The 18,124-nt window shown below is 35.1% G+C and overlaps 1 protein-coding gene across 1 annotated transcript; it reads right to left on the reverse strand.

The window, feature by feature from the left end:
* Positions 1–11,703: 11,703 nt before the first annotated feature.
* On the reverse strand, positions 11,704–13,861 carry LOC110849937. Its single transcript, XM_022097418.1, has 3 exons — positions 13,724–13,861; positions 13,098–13,346; positions 11,704–12,183 (listed from the first exon to the last, which is right to left on the reverse strand). Exons 1-3 carry the CDS (start codon positions 13,859–13,861, stop codon positions 11,704–11,706), a joined length of 867 nt encoding a protein of 288 aa, XP_021953110.1.
* Between the last annotated feature and the right edge of the window lie 4,263 nt (positions 13,862–18,124).

Below are 18,124 nucleotides of genomic sequence, written 5' to 3' on the forward strand. Positions count from 1 at the left end.
ATGCTTAAAATGATCACACAAGTCCAAATTTATGAGAAAAAAATAAAAATAAAAAATTTCGAATTTTTGAAATATTTTTAGCATTTTTCTGACGAACGAATTTTTTCCATTTCTAAGAAAATTACGAAATTTTGCGAAAATTTAAAAGCGAAAATTTTGGAAAAAATTTCATGGGATACGTAAGTTGAACTCTTTGTCATGATTTTTGCCAAAAATTTTGAAAATCCGTCCAGGATTTCAAAAGTTATGGCTGTTTCAAAAATAAAAACATTGAAATTTGGCGAATTTAGCGCCACGGCACGGCGCCAAATATGAGTTTTACACAGAAATATGAATGAATCCTTCATCTGGGGTCCTAGTAGATTCTAAAAAACATAGTGGGTACCCTGGACTCAAACGACAGGTCGTGAGTGTCCCTTGTTAGTCACAGATACACATATGTAAATGTCATTCTTATCGCAATATACAGGGCTGCAATTTCCAGGATCCGTAGGTTTTCACAAGTTTTCAGAAAAAATCTCAATATTAGTTCTACTCGGAAATATATCTATAATGCTCTCATTTCCCTGGATGGCTTCAATCCTTTACATCATCAAGCCTCGATCGCCACAATATATTTACAGTGTTTTTGGAGGGGATGGAAATGTAGTGTACGCGATTTTTCTTTTGTGGGAATCTTACTCGAAATGTATGAATATTTGGGTATTTTTCGTAATTCAAATTTGGTTTTTATTTTCCGTTGCGTATTTGACGATTGGGCTAACGGCGATAAGGTTAGTAAAATAAATAGATAAAAATATGTATTAAGGGAATTCACAGTAGAATTGTAAAATTGGTCAATTCATCTTTTACAATGTGTGCAAATATTATTAAGGACAACATCTATTTTGGTCCTTACAGATTTGTATGCACTTATATAAATATTCAGATCAAGAGGACATTTTCATGTTGTTGAGGTTTTGCAAAGTAAATTTTAAAAAACTTAATTACAATTGACTTCGTGAATGTCCTCATTATTTTCAATTCTTAAATTTCATTGTAACTTCTTGTATACAATCAAATTATTGATAAATACAAACTTGCAGGAAATCGCAATCGCCCCCACTTCGGAAAGTATTCCACTACAGATGTCTCTTCTTGATCAATCGACAACACAACGGATGTTACATGACAACCTTGATGCCGCTTATATTCGTATTTTTCGCGGGTTCAATAATCGGTAGTTCGTTCGCACTGGTTCGACTTCACGATGAAGTCACGGTGACGGAATCATGTCTCGTTTTCATATTGCTTACGTCAATGGTTGTTTCGCCATTTTTTTATTTGCACATTTCCGGGAAGGTTGGAAAGGATAGTGCGAAAAACCCGCGGGGTTGGGTTTTTCTAGAAAAACCCCGGGGTTTTCCGAACCCTGTTTTCTACACAATTTCGTTCAGTATTAACTTTCCCATACAACTTATTTTCTGTCTGTACCAATTATGGCGAGCGTTTCACGATGTGACGGCAGATTTTCATGTAATGGATATCTTTTGGTTGCAATTCTTCGTTGCAGCGTACATCACGTGTCCGCTTCTGTTAATAAATTTGCATATAAAGAAGGTCGAGATTGTGACAGTTTTTAGGATATGGTGGAATTGGATGAAATATTTCAGCGTAAGTGTACATGAAATTTTAGTAATAGTTTCTCCTACACTTTCTCACGATTTTTCGAAATTTGATACTTTCTGAAACTTGTCATTCAAAAACGGCTAATTTTAGATATGTGTATTTATTTGGTATTGTTACAGTTCTTTATAGTTTAACGAAATTTGTGATTTCTGAAAATTTTCATAGTCAAAAACGACATTTTTCGAAATTCCGATTTATCCACATATTTGTTATGGTATTAAATAGTTCGTTGTTAGATAAATACATAAATGCCATCTTTATTGCGTTAGGTCTGCAATTTTCTGGGTCCGAAGATTTCCAAAAATTTTCAGAAAAAGTCGCCACATTAGTTCTGCTCGGAAATATCTCTATAATGCTCTTCTTTCCTTGGGCGGCTGCAACCGTTTTCATCATAAAACCTCGATCGCCACAATATCTTTACAGTGCTGTCAGAGAAGATGGAAATGGAGTGTACGCGATTTTTCTTTTGTGGGAATCTTACTCGAAATGTATAAATATTTGGACATTCTTCATAGTCCAAATTTGGTTCTTATTTTCTGTTGCGTATTTAACGCTAGGAATAATGGCGATAAGGTGAGTAAAATATTGAAGAAATTCATACAAGCTTTGGTAACATGATAAAATCCGTAAATTCTGTAACCTTGCAAACTTTTGCAAAATTTTACAGAAATTTCTACGGTAAATAAGCTTAAAATTTTTGCAAACTTACTCATATCGAGGGTTTCATTTTATTTTGTAAAATTTTGCAAAAGTTTGCAAAATTTCTACGGTACATAAGACTAAGCATAAATTTTTTCCAAACTTACTCACATCGAGGGCGTCCTTCTATTTTGTAAAAGTTTGTAAAAATTATTGTACAACCGGATTTTACAAATTTACCAATGAATTTCCATTTTCTTAATTTATTCATATTCTAAATTTTATAAACTTCATTCATTGTAAGATACATTTCTTGTATACCATAGGAGTTAATCCGAAATTCGGTTTTTCGGAAATTATTGATAATCATGTGTGTATGACGTTTCAGGAAATCGAAATCGCCCCTTTATGGGAAAGTATTTCACTACCGATGTCTCTCTTTGCTCAATCGACAACACAACGGATGCTACTTGACAACCTCGATGCCGCTTATACTCGTATTTTTCGCGGGTTCAATTATCGGTAGTTCGTTCGTACTGGTTCGACTTTACAACAAAGTCACGGTAACTGAATCAAGTCTCGTTTTTACAATACTGATCGCAATGGTTGTTTCGCCATTTTTTTATTTTCACATTTCCGGGAAGGTTGGAAAGGATAGTGCGAAACTATGCGAAGCTATGGGGAAGGTGAGACTTCGCTCTGCTTGGACCACGATGGAGAAGAAGCTGGTCAGACGGCAAATAAAATCTTTGCAACCATTTGGAATACGGGTTGGATCGATACGAGCGATAAGTTATGCGGCGCTAAGTTCCTTTTTTACTAATATAACCAGTCTTTTGACCACTGTGTTGGTTACTTACCCAAATTAATAGAATATTCTCTTAATCAGGTTGAATATTACTTGAATATTCATGGATGTATTGTATTTTAAATCCAAACCATAGAATCGCTATCAAAAATAATGGAGAGATACATATGTATGTATGAACATATTTATTAATGTGAAGTCACTTTCGTCGCACAATTTTGAATTAGGTAATTTCTAATATATTGTGGGTAATATATTGAAGCGACTATGTATGTGGTAAAAGCCAACGTAATAAATTACGAAATTTGTTTGTGATTGTTTAGATTAATAAATTGGTATGGGAGATATACATACTAGATATACATACATACTTCAGGTATGAAAGATATAAATGATTGGGTTATCATATCATAAAATACGTATTTATGTTGCAAATAGAACACATGTAATTTTCCACTCAATTTAGGATTAGTGAAATTTGTCGAAATTTTATGAATGTTGGTTTTGCCGATGTGTAGATCAGAAGTATTAAATTTCCACCCAAATAGGAAATCAATTGGGCCGGGAATTTACCTCATACATATTTATTAAGCTACTTACCTTCTAAGTAGATCACAGAAATGAAGATAAATATAGAAGATATAAATGTAAATATTAATTCAAACCGGATCATAAATTAAGAGCACATACATACATAACACTTTAATTTATTAAGACCTTGTCTTAGTGCATCCGGTTAATATAGATGCATTTAAATATGTGTACACAAGTACTGTAACTACATTTATGTGAAATACTTGTGTAAAATTTACAGTTCGATTTATTTACACTGTAAATAACTCGAATTTCGAGCTTACTTGTCGCATAACAGGAAGACACATATTCAATAATTTAAGTCAAATTGTGTATAGTATTGAAAACCAAGGAAATTATTAAAACCGTCTCAAATTTATTTTGCACATAAGGCACAGAAGTAAAATAATCCCAGTCAGAGCTACGTATGCATAATTACTTTACTAGTTCGAAATGATACTTTACTCGACTTTGGCCTTGATAAAGTACCAATTTCGTTTCATATCTTTCTTCATTCATTGTCCTATTTCCTTAATCGAGCACAAAAATACCTCAACTTTTAAAGTATCGAAGCCACCAAGAAACTCAAATCATGTCTTGTTCAATATTCCCGCCCTCTTGACCTGTCTGACATATGCGGTTTTTCTATTTTGCAATGGATTCTACCAGCTAAAGCGAGAAAATCATCGACACACTTTGATCCAGAAGACAATTATCGCAATTGCTTCCATCACGATGCCGGTGCTGTTTGAAACAATGACGTTTTCCTGGTACGCCCAGCCCAAATTGTTTTCATAATTTTATTCATGGGAACATTATGCGGTAAGGTGAACCAGAAATCGAAAACGTTTCTTAGACAGGTAAAAGGTGCCAAGACGCTTGGAAAGAATACCTTGTTCCGTAAAACGGTGAAAAGTTGTGCCCCGTTCAAGGTGCAATTTCGGAGTAATTTTGTCGAAATTTTGACACCGTTTGTAATCATGAGCTTCTGTGTTAAGTGGGTCGTGAAGTTTTTATTGTTGTGAGGTTTACATTATTCTATGCGGATCGTTTGTGTATACCGAAATGGAAAAGTGGGTCTTGGCAAGAATAGTTATGTGCATACTTATTAGCTCGCCCTGCGTAGCACGAGAGCTATTGAATTCCTCTTGTCCGTCTGTCCGTCCGTCCGTGTGTTCACGAGTTTTTTGCATCAATTGATGCTAATTAATAATCCCCATGTCCATAATTGAATAACTTAGTCCCACCATTAGTATTGAAAAATCCGAACGTAAATGGTGCGAATCAATTGGGAAAGTTGATCGAGAAAGTACTCCAATATTGTAATAAGTAGCACCGTTAGTATCAAACAATCGGTTATCAAAAATGATGCGAAACAATTGGGAGAATCGATGCCACCAATAGTTCTGAATAACTGGATGAAAGGTGGTGTTAAAAATTTAACCCCACGAGTTCAAGGCTCCGGAGGAAAACCAAAATTATGTCAAAATTAGATATTTATTTTGGCTCCTTATTCTACACTTATTCTTCTATGCTTTTTTTCATAGAATAGAATTTATATTAACAGAAACATTTGGTGCTAAGTTATAACCAAGGCATCATTAGCTCACCCTAATAATGCCTTATTCGGCACCTTTGGTGCAAAGTAATATCCTAATTAATATTATGTATAGGGTGAGCTACTTCTAACGTTACTACGGTTTATTTACATTGAATTTGATTTCCGGGTGAGTTTTACAGTATTAGGAAATTAAATTTGTGGAAGAATGGATTGCTGAGTAAGACATTGAGTAAAACGATTCGACAGATTGAATATTTATAAAAATGTTGTATTTATTAAATGTTGTGTGCAGAAAACAACCCTTAAGGAGATACAACTTGTGAAAAAAAGCTCATGGCTCATTCATAGATTTCATGTTACATTGTACATAGGTAATTAATTGGCTTCATATTTCGAATGGTTATATGTATGTAAGTATTTACTTAGCAGCACATGTGTCCCTTCCAGTCGATTTAATTACATTTCTCAAAATTTTGTCTATGTTTGTAAATATGTTGTTTTTGCCAAGTTGTTATAAGTACCTACATGCAGATAAATATGTCCATGTAAGAAACCGTGTATATGTATAGGCCTCGCATGCATTTACTTATCACGCTGGAAACTTTCTACTTTGCTAGGTTATAAGTACTGTATAATAACGCAACGAAAACATGTAAATATTGTATATGCAAATATTATTTCAAACCGAATAATAAATTAGGTTGGCATAGCGTTTTTGTTTATTTAGACCTTATCCCAGTGTTCCCAGTTGATCTAAAAGTTAACAATGAATTTATGTGCAAATAGGTAACTATAGGTATTTCTTCAAAATTAAATCGTAGTGTAGTGCAACTTATATTTTGATTAGCTTAACTTCTTTAACAGGAAGCCGAATATTTATTAAATAAGTCAAATAATGTACATATATTGTTGAAAAGCAGCAACATATTATCAAAACCATCTGAAAAATCCATTTCCCCATAAATAGGGGTAAGCAAAAGCTGCATATATAAATATAGTTACATCAAAAATTCGAAATGATACTTTCCTCAACTGTGTCCATGATAAAGTACCAATTTCGTTTCATCTCGTTGTTCATTCATTGCCCCGTTTGCTTAATCGAGCACAAAAATACCTTCACCTTTAAAACTTCGAAGCCACCGAGAAAGTCAAACCATCTCCTGTTAAGGATTCCCGCTCTTCTGGCGTCCCTGGCATATGTCGGTTTCCTTTTTTGCAATGGCATCCATCAGCTAAAAGAAGCCAGCCAGCGATATACCTTGATCCAGAAGGCGATTATACACTCTAAGAAACCTGGTGATAACTACCACCACGCGGTGGTCATATGTGACTCTTCCGGAATGGTGACAGCTGCAACCACCGCAAGGTGACAACTGCACCACCGCACGGTGATTGATCATCACTGAGCTGGTGATGGGCATCCACCATCCGGTGGTCTTCTGCCACCTGCCGGTAGAGTCACATATGACCACCGCGCTGGTGGTAAAATTTCTTAGAGTGTAGTAATCTTCTCGATCGGGATGCCGGTGCTGTTTGGAACGATGACGTTTTCCTGGTACGCCCAGCCGGAAGATTTTTCAGCTCTGTTAAACCTGTTCTTGTCATATGAACGGAGACATCGATTCCAAGGATCAAAGAAGAAGGTCATGGTTTATGCGGTCTGGTTTTTGGGGATTATTGGATCTCTCTTCGTTCCATTGTCGGTCATTGTACTTTTTGTGGTGAAGCCGGAGACGCCTCCGCTTTTGGGGTCGATACTTCCTAAAATTGATGGTAAACTTGTAATAAATGATCCAAGAATTTGACCAAGTCAAATTGTTAGTCCTTCATAGCTGGGTTTCAATCCAGATTAGTCAATGTGTTTAAATGGTCAATCCCAATCCATAATCCCTCTATCTTTAACATTGGGTAATCCGGATTAAAACCCAACTCTGCAGTCCATCCCATATTAATTAATATAAAATATGCAAAAGACAATATCTCTCAGTGCCCAGGTCTTGCAGAGATTTTTGCATCCAAGGAGGAGAAAATGTACCGTAAAGTTGACAAATTTTACACTTTCCAAATTTACTGCGCATTTTCTTCTCTTCGGCTTCAAATATACATCTGTGCCAAACCTGGGCAGTGGGAGATCAAATTGTGCTTTTTGCAAATTTCATGTTAATTGGATTTTGGATTGCTAGTGTGGAATAAATTTTATGATATTAAATATCAGATATTTGATAAAATAATAATGTGCAGGCCTTCAATGATGATTGATTATTGTTGCACTGGTCTGCAGAAAATTTCACTAACATCTTACTCGTGGTACACATTATGGGCATGGTGTACCAGGCGTGGCAGTATTACGCGTTTGGCTCACCCTTCCTTTTTCTGACGGCGAATATATTTCTGACCTCAATCTACAGTTTGTGCGTCGCCCTGGGCAACATAATCAGGTCGGTAAATACTTATGTAAATACCTACGTTGAAACATTCTCGTTGATTGGGTATACTCACGTTAGTCTCTTACCAATTACTTGGAATAGCACTTGGCATTACAATAAATAGAGTTACTAAATTTGCCAAGCTCAACAAACTTTGTGTCACGAGGGGGATTTGTAAGATTTGATTTCACAAACCTATAAAAATATTTCTATCGTCCTATACTGATTTTAATTTTCATGGATTTTGTCTAATTTCTATCGATGTTGATGAGGAGAAGTGTGAGCAAATGCGAAAAATAATGAGGCAATTAAATAGTTTTCCACAGAAATATCTATTTGAAAACTTTGTAAAAATTTATAAGTTTCAAGGATTTACGGGTTTAAAATTTTGCCTAAAACTGGTGCCTAAATGTTCTGTTTTTGTAAAGTTTTTTTTTCTATTTATGCAGGTTGAACAAATGGAGTCAGTCCTGGCTGAGGGTTTCATCCATATACGACAAAACCTTGAAATGGTACGTACACCTGAAAATCTTGGAAGTCCAGGTGAATGTCGCTTTCGCAAAATTTCTTTTGCCGGGATCGCTCTTCATCTTCGTCTGGGTCAATGTGGGGTCGACCTTTTTCATCGTCTCGTCAGGAGCTGAAATTTTCAAGAATTATGAACACATCCTGTTCGTCATGGTTTTTGGGGAAAGTGTGATCATAATTTTATTTGTGGGAACATTATGCGGTAAAGTGAACCAGAAATCGAAAACATTTCTGAGACAGGTGAAAGGTGCCAAGACGGTTGGGAAGAATGCCCAGTTCCGTAAAACGGTGAGAAGTTGTGCCCCTTTAAAGATACGATTTCGGAGTAATTTTATCGAAATTTTCACACCGTTGGTGATCATGAGCTTTTGTATTAAGTTGGCGGTAAAGTTATTACTGTTGTGAGGATTTTTTTAATGGCAGGTTTTTTGGAAGATGCGTATGCACTCTTTCTTAAAAATCCAGTATTAAAATAATACCAAGCGGTATTCATTTATGAATGACTTTAGTAAAGTGGTATTCATAAGTACATAATATCATGTGTTTAGGAATAGCTCGGAATTAAAGGTTTTACCATATCGGTAGTAAATTTTTACGGATTCCGTGTATTTAATTTTAGTACCAAGGGGTAACAGCTTTAATTCCGACAAATCAATGCCTGTATGAATATTTTTAAGGGTGTAAATTACAAATCGTACACGTTTGTCAACTTGTACATATAGTTTGTGCATTGTTGGTGTGTCTATCATTACGGATTGGATACAAACCATTTCACGGCGAATTACTTAAATTGGTAAATTCTTAAATTACCAATTGTACAGTAGCAGTAAATATTTTGCATGACAAATTAGTTATTTTACGATTCGCTACATATTTATTAATTATCTGTAGATAAGTATATGTCTGTGTACATAAGTAATTGCATGCACTTAAATAGGCTGTATATAATTTTTGCAATATGAAATAGACCGTGTTTGTTCTGTAAATATTTTTCCTGTGCATGTATCGAATCGAGTAATTTGTTTATTTACCAGGCAGGCATACCTTCCCTTGCATGGACAAATGTGCAGAGAAAATAATGCATAAACACGTGACATCTTCATAACTTTATATACATAGCATTTTTAAATCGCTTCATACATACGCAATTCACGGCATCCTTTGTAATATTGTAAAAATCCGTAAATTCTGTAAACTTGCAAACTTTTACAAAAGTTTACAAGTATTTTTAAGGGAAATTGTCCTACAAATTTTTGTATAACTTACGTCTTTTTCTTAGATGAGGCCATAGTTACTATATGGAAAAAAATCATCTAACAATGCGATGGTGTGAAGTGTAACCCTCCGATTTGGCTTAAATTTTAAAATTAGGTGGTCCAAGCCAATACAACTAACGTTTCTTCAGGCAGTTTCTGCGATGGTGAGAGTTACTCAAAATATTTGAGGTCAAAGTTCAAAAAACGGCCGACTTTTTTCAGGCGGAGTGAGAAAACTCCACTTCCAGTCTCTTCCCCTCGCTTTGATTTTATTCAGGCGTCTCGCTCATGCATACGCCTTCATGCTCAAGCACAAGCTTTGATGCAAAATAATAAAAAATAAACATTATTAATTATAGCTTAAAGAGCAATTAATACGCATTATACATACTTAATTTAATTTATAATTAAATAAGTGAGATTTTTACTTATTTCTAGTACAAATTTACATAAAAGTTAATTTATAAATTCGCCAACGGCAAATAAACATGGAAAAACTTAACTTGCTTTCCATTTCGAACGCGTTGGTTATTCTAATATTCAATTAATTTATATTTTAAGTGCTCCTGTGTTTGTTCCAATGATTCGATATTGTTGGTACTCGAGCGGATTATGGGGTGATGACGAAAAGCCCGAGTTTAAAAATGTAAACGACGTTTGTTTTAGAGAAAAAAAATATTAGTTGCGACCTGAATTGTGGCAATCCCACATTCATCAAATTCAGCTGGTGCAGTTTATCGTATTGTTTTGTGGACTTTATGAAAATAATCATATGGTCACATGTACAATGAATAATTAATATTTTTCTACAAAAAAAAATTAAATTTAAAATTGTTGAAATGAATTATTTTTCGGAGTGAAAATCAAAGCGAGGGGAAGAGACTGGAAGTGGAGTTTTCTCACTCCGCCTGAAAAAAGTCGGCCGTTTTTTGAACTTTGACCTCAAATATTTTGAGTAACTCTCACCATCGCACAAACTGCCTGAAGAAACGTTAGTTGTATTGGCTTGGACCACCTAATTTTAAAATTTAAGCCAAATCTGAGGGTTTCACTTCACACCTTCGCATTGTAAGTAAGCATTCACTACAGGTTTGAAAAGCTTAATTTTTTCAGATCTCCGTCAATTTCCAACCGATTTTAATGAAATTTTGCCCAGAGTTAATTACGGCTACATCGAGTAGAGCCCTGATTTGGCCGCCTAAAGCATCCAACGGTTTATGAGATATTCAATAGAAACCCAACCAATAGTGTGTTTTTTGGAGATTTGAAAAAATTTAAGGCATGTATGAAAAAAGTACACGGATAAAAAGTTGATACATATTTTTTATAAAAATACAAAATTAAAATAGGCAAAATCGGTTTAAAAGTGAGAAAGTTTTGATGGTGTTGAAATGTAACCACTCCCACCACCGCCCAAAGTTGAGTTGCTAAGGTCGACCCAGCGACTTCTCAATTCAGAACCCTTTAGTATCTAGGTGATGCTTGGGTCTCTTAAAAAGTAGATCATTAGTAATATGGTTGGTGGTCACATAAATTACTGTTCAATACAAATAAAAACTAATAAATAAAAGAAACCCAAAAAAGGACAACTTAGATGAGACTAAGTGCGATAAAAAGTATTTAATAAATTTCTTCTCCAGTGAAGGGCACAGAATTTTAATATTTCCAGCATCAGCCCCCCATTTCATTCAGTACTATGTACCATGATATAATAGTAAAGTTCTGTGCCATCTACATACAAATATACAATAACTATCAAATTTGAAATATTAAAATCATTTGTGAATTTTTCTTGTCACTAAAAAATTATGAATGCTTACAAATGTACTGAAAGTTGATACATGATATACAGGTGTAGCCCAACATGGTCGACTTTTAATAATATGTACATATATGCATACATGTTGCTTATGTACAGACATTTGAGTAAATTATTAAATGAAACGGGGCGCTGATGCTGGAAATATTCAAATTCTGTGCCCTTCACTGGAGAAGAAATTTATTAAATACTTTTTATCGCACTTAGTCTCATCTAAGCTGTCCTTTTTTGGGTTTCTTTTATTTTATTTTGTAAAAGTTAAAATTATTTTGCAAAACTTGCGGATGTTACAAGTTACGAATGCCTGCGTGAATTGCTACAGTATGTACCTGATTCTAACAGAAAAATAACACAAATCAAGATTTTTTCAACTACAGAAAAATCTAAAAAAAATATATTAAATTTATGTATATGGTTTCCCCTAACTAACCCCGCACCTTTTTCCACGTGCGGGCATACGATTGTCTAAAGTCTTTTCGGAACAACCCATAAATCAGTGGATTAACAATTGACGCCGAAAGTTGAAGGAGAGACGTCGTCGTGGTAAACCATCCCGGTATGAAGCGTGCCGGTCCCTTCTCCCCGCCCAGCACTTTGGACACCTTGACACATCCGGAAGGAAAGGTGAGCACGAAGTAGGATGCGATCACGATGATCATGGCTTTCAAAATTTTAGAGTTCGCTTTAGCCTCTGTTTTAGTTTCCTTGTTGTGCTGAAGTTTCCCCGCGTGCCTCTTTTCCTTTGAGTTTTGGATGATCAACAAGTTTGCCACGAGGATTATGGAGGACGGCATAACGAAAAACCAGAGCGTGCAGAATACCCCGTATAGAAAAGCGGGAGGGTTGTCGGGTCCCATGGATATCCACGTGATGTCACAAACCCCGCCCCAAAAGTCGTAGTCAAACTTGAGGAAAAAAATTATGCAAATTTTGATTTAATGTACATACATAAGATGCACGTGGAATTTTATACACCTAATTTTTGAAAATTATCCTACCTGTGTCATTAGCCATACAATTACACAGGGGAAACAAGTACCCCATTGCCACAGGCATGCAAATTGTAACCTCCCATGGGTAACCCATTGTGGGTAATGCAGTGACCAACGGACAACCTAAAATTGTGCGTAATTTGTTTACTAACTTATTACAATCTAGATTCATTTAATATTGCAATTCACGCAGCTCTTGGCAAAATTGTAAAATTCGTAAATTATGCAAACTTGTAAAATTTTCCAAATATTTCAAACGGAAATTAGTTTACAAATTTTTCTAAACTTGCTCAGATGAAGGGCGTCTATTTATTTTGTAAACGCTTACGGATTTCATAAGTTACAAATGACTGCGTGAATTGCTTAAATGCGTTCATTGAACACATTCCTCAGTTTGAAGATTGTGTGTTTCATGTTAAGGTTCCCATGGATGACGCGTTGGCGCGTAATCTCACTCTACCCCTGTCCAATGTATTCAAATGTAATTTCTAAAATCGAATCAACTCCTTGAGTTTTGAGATAAATGCAAATTTTGATATTTTAATCTAAACCTAATTTTTGGTACTACAAACAAGTCGATTTGAAAAAAATTAAAAAATTCGTTTGCCAATTTTTCACAGTAAATTTCCTCGAAAATGAATTTTTTTCAAATCGACTTATTTGTAGTACCAAAAATTAGGTTTAGATTAAAATATCAAAAGTTGCATTTATCTCAAAACTCAAGGAGTTGATTCGATTTTAGAAATTGCATTTGAAGACAGGGGTAGAGTGAGATTACGCGCCAACGCGTCATCCATGGGAACCTTAACCTAACTTATCTCACTTACAATGAATCTATCCACACTGATGACGGCTAGGAGACCCATTGTCGTTATAAAGCCGAGGAGATTAGTTAAGGACCAGATTAAGCAAAATATTCTGCCGCCAGAGTATTCATCACAAAGTATGAAAACTGCTCCAGGGATGCAAACCATTCCGGTGGTCATTAAATCTGTGTAAGCCAAGTTCAGAATGGGAAGATTCGACAAGTTTGTCTTCACTTGCACTGCTGGATCAACTGATATGGTGTAGATTACCTGCAGAGAAAAAATTTGAAATTAGCGGGTTGCGGTGACATAACAACTTAATTATCTAAGTAATTGAGGCAATTCATGCAGTCCTTAGTCAGTTTATAAAATCCGTAAATTCTGTAAAATAATTTCACAAACTTGTATAAAATAAAAAGACGCCCTTGATTTGAGAATGTACTTATGTAAGTTTACAAAAATTTGTAATCTAATTTTGCTTAGAAATACTTGTAGAAGTTTGCAAAATTTACGACTTTTGCAATGTTACCAAGGAATGCGCATATTGTCTGAACAAAATGAGTTTGTAGAAGTTTTTACAGAATTTACGGCTTATGCAATTTAGGAATGCGTATATTGTCTGAATAAAATGTCAGTTTCATATTTACCAAACTGTTTCCGAAAATTCCAGAAATCGCCAATGCAGAGAATGCAAGACATCCAACTACTTTTGCTAAAGTACTTCGTTTGAAATGTTCTTGTTCTGGGTCGTGCTCGAATGGTCGCATTTCTTGATAGGGTAGCATAATTTCAGTAACTGGAAAAAATGTGATTTAGATATTTTATCTTCTGTTCACTTTTCAATTTCGCACTTTTGAAATTTTTGTATAGTCTGTCTCAAAATGAAGAGATAGTTTTGGAAAATTCTACTATTTCTTAACAGCTTGGTCCTGGGGCCCAAAGTTTTATTATATTATAGTTCAGGTATTGCTACAAGTTCATGCCAAGTTTGATTGAGATTTGACTTAAATCAAGAAATTTATATGCAATCTTACAAAATTAGTCAAAATCGACTGTCTCAAAAGTAAGAGATAGGGCATTTTTATGAAATTTAAACATTTTATAAGTTAATTTTAAGGGAGTCAGTGCCCTTGAAACTTATTCTAGTATTTGGTAAAACCTTTCTTAGCTAGAATTAACGCGAATATTCGTCGCTTCATTGAGTTATTGAAGTGCTGAAGGGTCTCCAGCAGGATATTTGCCCATCCGCCATGCATCATTTGCTCCAATCCCTTTTTGGTTCGAAATTGACGCCCACCCGACGCGAGAAGTTGGCCCAAAAATTCTTCATGGGATTTAGGTCAGGACTGCTACCCGGCTAAGCTAAGTTCCATTTTTTATTTTTCATTGCATTTTTCATGGCATTTTTCATGGCATTTTTCCTGGCAAAGAAGTCCATGATTAAACGGGAAGTATGAATTTGGGCGTTGTGATTCTGAATATCCCACCTTATCCGCAAAATTCTGGGTCCCTAGCTGACCAGATTTGACTGGCGTACTCCCTGATAACCTTGTAAATCTTTTCTGGGTGTACTCGTGCTATTTCGGTCATTCCACGATATCCAAAACCTCCCACAATATTACCATATTTTTCCTTAAAAATTACAAATTCAATTTAAATTTGTGGTTCATATTTTTGGACAAATATTTTTATGCCGAATATTTTTTTAGTCCCATGCATAACCTACATTCTTGTCTAAAAATACCCCATACCAAAATATGTGTTAATAAATGTGAACCATATTTAAATTAAATTTGTAATTTTTAAGGGGTAATTTTGTAATCTTATGGGAGGATCTGGATATCATGGAAAGACCGAAATAGCACCGATTACACACAGAATAGGTTCACGAGGTTATCTGAGAGTACGCCAGTCAAATCTAGTCAGTTAGGGACCCAGAATTTTGCGGATAAGGTGGGATATTCAGAATCACAACGCCCAAATTCATACTTCCCGTTTAATCATGGACTTCTTTGCCAGGAAAAATGCCGGGAACTTAGCTTAGCCGGCTAGCAGTCCTGACCTAAATCCCATGAAGAATTTTTGGGCCAACTTCTCGCGTCGGGTGGGCGTCAATTTCGAACCAAAAATGAATTGGAGCAAATGATGCATGGCGGATGGGCAAATATCCCGCTGGAGACCCTTCAGCACTTCAATGACTCCACGAAGCGATGAATATTCGCGTCAATTTTAGCTAGGAAAGGTTTTAATTTTTTAAGATTGTAGATAAATTTCTTGATTTAAGTCAAATGTCAATGATACTCGGCATGAACTTGTAGCAATACCTGAGCTATAATATAATAAAACTTTGGGCTCCAGGACCAAGCTATTAAGAAATAGTAGAATTTTATAAAACTATCTCTTCATTTTGAGACAGAGCGTATTTTAAAACTTCCATAATTCAGACATGACGAAACTAATGTTAAATTGTGTACTAAAAATCTAGGGTTTTAGAAAATCAAAAATACAAAAAATATGTTAGTTTAAAAACATAGAGATAGTCCTTAAAATTTTCCAATTTTTTTTGCCATGCAAACAAACTTGCGGGGATAACCGCTCTGATGTTTTTGTCTCTATTTTTTTGAACGAGTAGTATTCTGTAATTTTTTAAACGGTAAATTTGTAAAAACTTACCATTAGAATTTATCTCAGTTGTGACCGTATTTATTTCAGGGCTTATAAAAATTTTGAGCAAGCCCATCAATGTAATCAACGAGTTATGAATTTTCAACATTTCGACAGATCAATTAGGTAGTTATCAACCTTGGGGAAAGTCACAGTGAAAGTGGAGCAATTTCAAGCTTTTATACTATCAAGAGTGCATGATACTTCGAGTTTCTAAAATATTAAGGCATAAATTAAATTGTCGAGATACTCAGGATTAGATAATATGTATTTACATATACGTTTACGTATGTGCATATGTATGTATCTACATATGTGTATGTATGGTAATTGGTAGGTAAATATTAGTAGATATGTATTATGCTATTCGATTATGTCATCGTTTAAGTGAATTTGTCCATTTCTTCACTTTTCCTTCATATCAGAAGCGTGAATCGTGAGAGGGTCGACGCTGGATAAATTGTGCATCAGTCGGAATTCAAGTGCAAGGTTGTACACAAATAGAGGAATTTATCGTATGTCAACAAGGAAAAATGCATTCGATGCATTCTCGAGAGCAGTGGCCGCGGAAGCTATGGGGACATCTGGGACATTAACGTTTAGGAATGGTTTATGATGGTGGGCACCCAATAATCTAGGTAACATTTACTGGTATGAATAAACTCAGGCAAAAGCTCCGGGGAAAGGGGAAAAGGGATAGGCTATTGCTTGTGGCAAAGGGTCAAGGTAAAGGAAAATGCCCTGCGTGGTATGAATAACCTTTTGCCTTTGCCTTACCCTTTTCTCGATGAGAAAAGGCAGTTGCCCAAATGGGGAAAATTGCATTTGCCTTTATTTTATTCGTTCTGGTGCAGATTCCTAGTAATAATTCTTGTAAATTTAAAACTGAATGGACGGGAATTGTTATCTTTCCAAATTTCAAAGACTGTTAAAAAATTTTAAATTTCGCGAAAATTGGATTTTTAGCAAGTCATTCTGGCGATATGTTTCCGAATTTTTTAATTCGCGCTAAAATTAGAAAAGTTAGAGGATTTTGAAAACCCAGGGTTTCGGCTGGAAAACAATTTAAAATTCGCCCCTCAAACCAGCGCAGTATGAAAATTGCAAAAATACGGGTATGCTTATTTTTTTGTGGTTAACTTAAATTGGTCCCATGTAAATCTGAGTTTTACATGTGAAAGACCTGCCTTGTAAGTGGTGAACAAATTGTCATATTTGCTGATCTGATTAGCAAATTCTACACTTTTAAAAATCTGGTTGGGTCACATATATACCCCGTACTAGTATTGATTTGGTAATAACTTCCTACCGAATTGATAATAGTTTGTTTCTGACAATGGAGGCGCAAACCATGTTCAACCCAGATTATTTTTTGACCATGTTAGTTTGGAAGAGCAAGTCTCTAGAAACAACATTTGGTTCACCACTTGCGCAGATGCGCAAAATTCAGCAAGTTATAGGCGCCACAAGTTCGCAAAAAGTGGTCGAGAGTGAGCCGCGCTGGACCTTGCATCAAAAATCATGCGTTTTTGAGAAATTGTGGCGCCTATAACTTGCTGAATTTTGCGCATCTGCGCAAGTGGTGAACCAAATGTTGTTTCTAGAGACTTGCTCTTCCAAACTAACATGGTCAAAAAATAATCTGGGCTGAACATGGTTTGCGCCTCCATTGTGAATGGTAAATTTTTCATTACCACATTACTCGCAGTAGTGTCCGTTATTGCCAGTGCCCCCAGAGCATACACTTAAAATAAGGTAGTAATGAATCATTACCATGCGGAATGACTATGTGGCTCTACCACGTCGGTTACGATTTGTCGTAGAAATGGTAACGATAATTTCAGAGAAATTCAAAGTCATTACCAAATATTAAGGAACTGAATACCATTATGTATTAGATTTTTAGGGGAAGTTTGACCTACAAACACTAAGGTGACTCTGATGACAAGTAATATACATAATTACATAACATGTACACAGGAAGGATGGATGGGATTCCTGATATATGTATCTATGTATGTACATGCATACGATCAGTCTCATGCTTAAGCACGGTCCCAGATTGTATCGACTTGCCTAGACGTTGATACTGGCTGATTTCATAATCTTGTAAAGTTATGCGATGCTATTATCATTATTTATTATTTAAAAATTCATTTTTAAAATTTTTAAAAATTTAATATTTTCATGCCATTTCTTAATTTTTTATAAACCCAAAAAACGATAATTTTTTGAAAATTAAAAGTTTAAAGAAAATAATTTTTTTTATTTTCAGGGATGTAATTCTGAACACAAATTAGGTTTAATTTTTGAAATCGGGTTAAAACACGAAAGGTTACAACATTTTAAAAAAAAATCCTGATTTTGGCTGAATTTTGTTTTTA

This window comes from Folsomia candida, unplaced genomic scaffold (assembly GCF_002217175.1).
Source record: "Folsomia candida strain VU population unplaced genomic scaffold, ASM221717v1 Fcan01_Sc005, whole genome shotgun sequence".
NCBI classification, from domain to species: domain Eukaryota; kingdom Metazoa; phylum Arthropoda; class Collembola; order Entomobryomorpha; family Isotomidae; genus Folsomia; species Folsomia candida.

Excerpts from the sequence above, each read along its gene's own strand:
- LOC110849937 (XM_022097418.1), bottom strand. The coding sequence starts at position 13,861 with ATGCTACCCTATCAAGAAATGCGACCATTCGAGCACGACCCAGAACAA. Across the intron at positions 13,347-13,723 it reads GAATTTTCGGAAACAGTTTG|GTAATCTACACCATATCAGT; the intron begins GTAAATATGAAA and ends TTTTCTCTGCAG. Across the intron at positions 12,184-13,097 it reads TCAGTGTGGATAGATTCATT|TTTGACTACGACTTTTGGGG; the intron begins GTAAGTGAGATA and ends TTTTTCCTCAAG.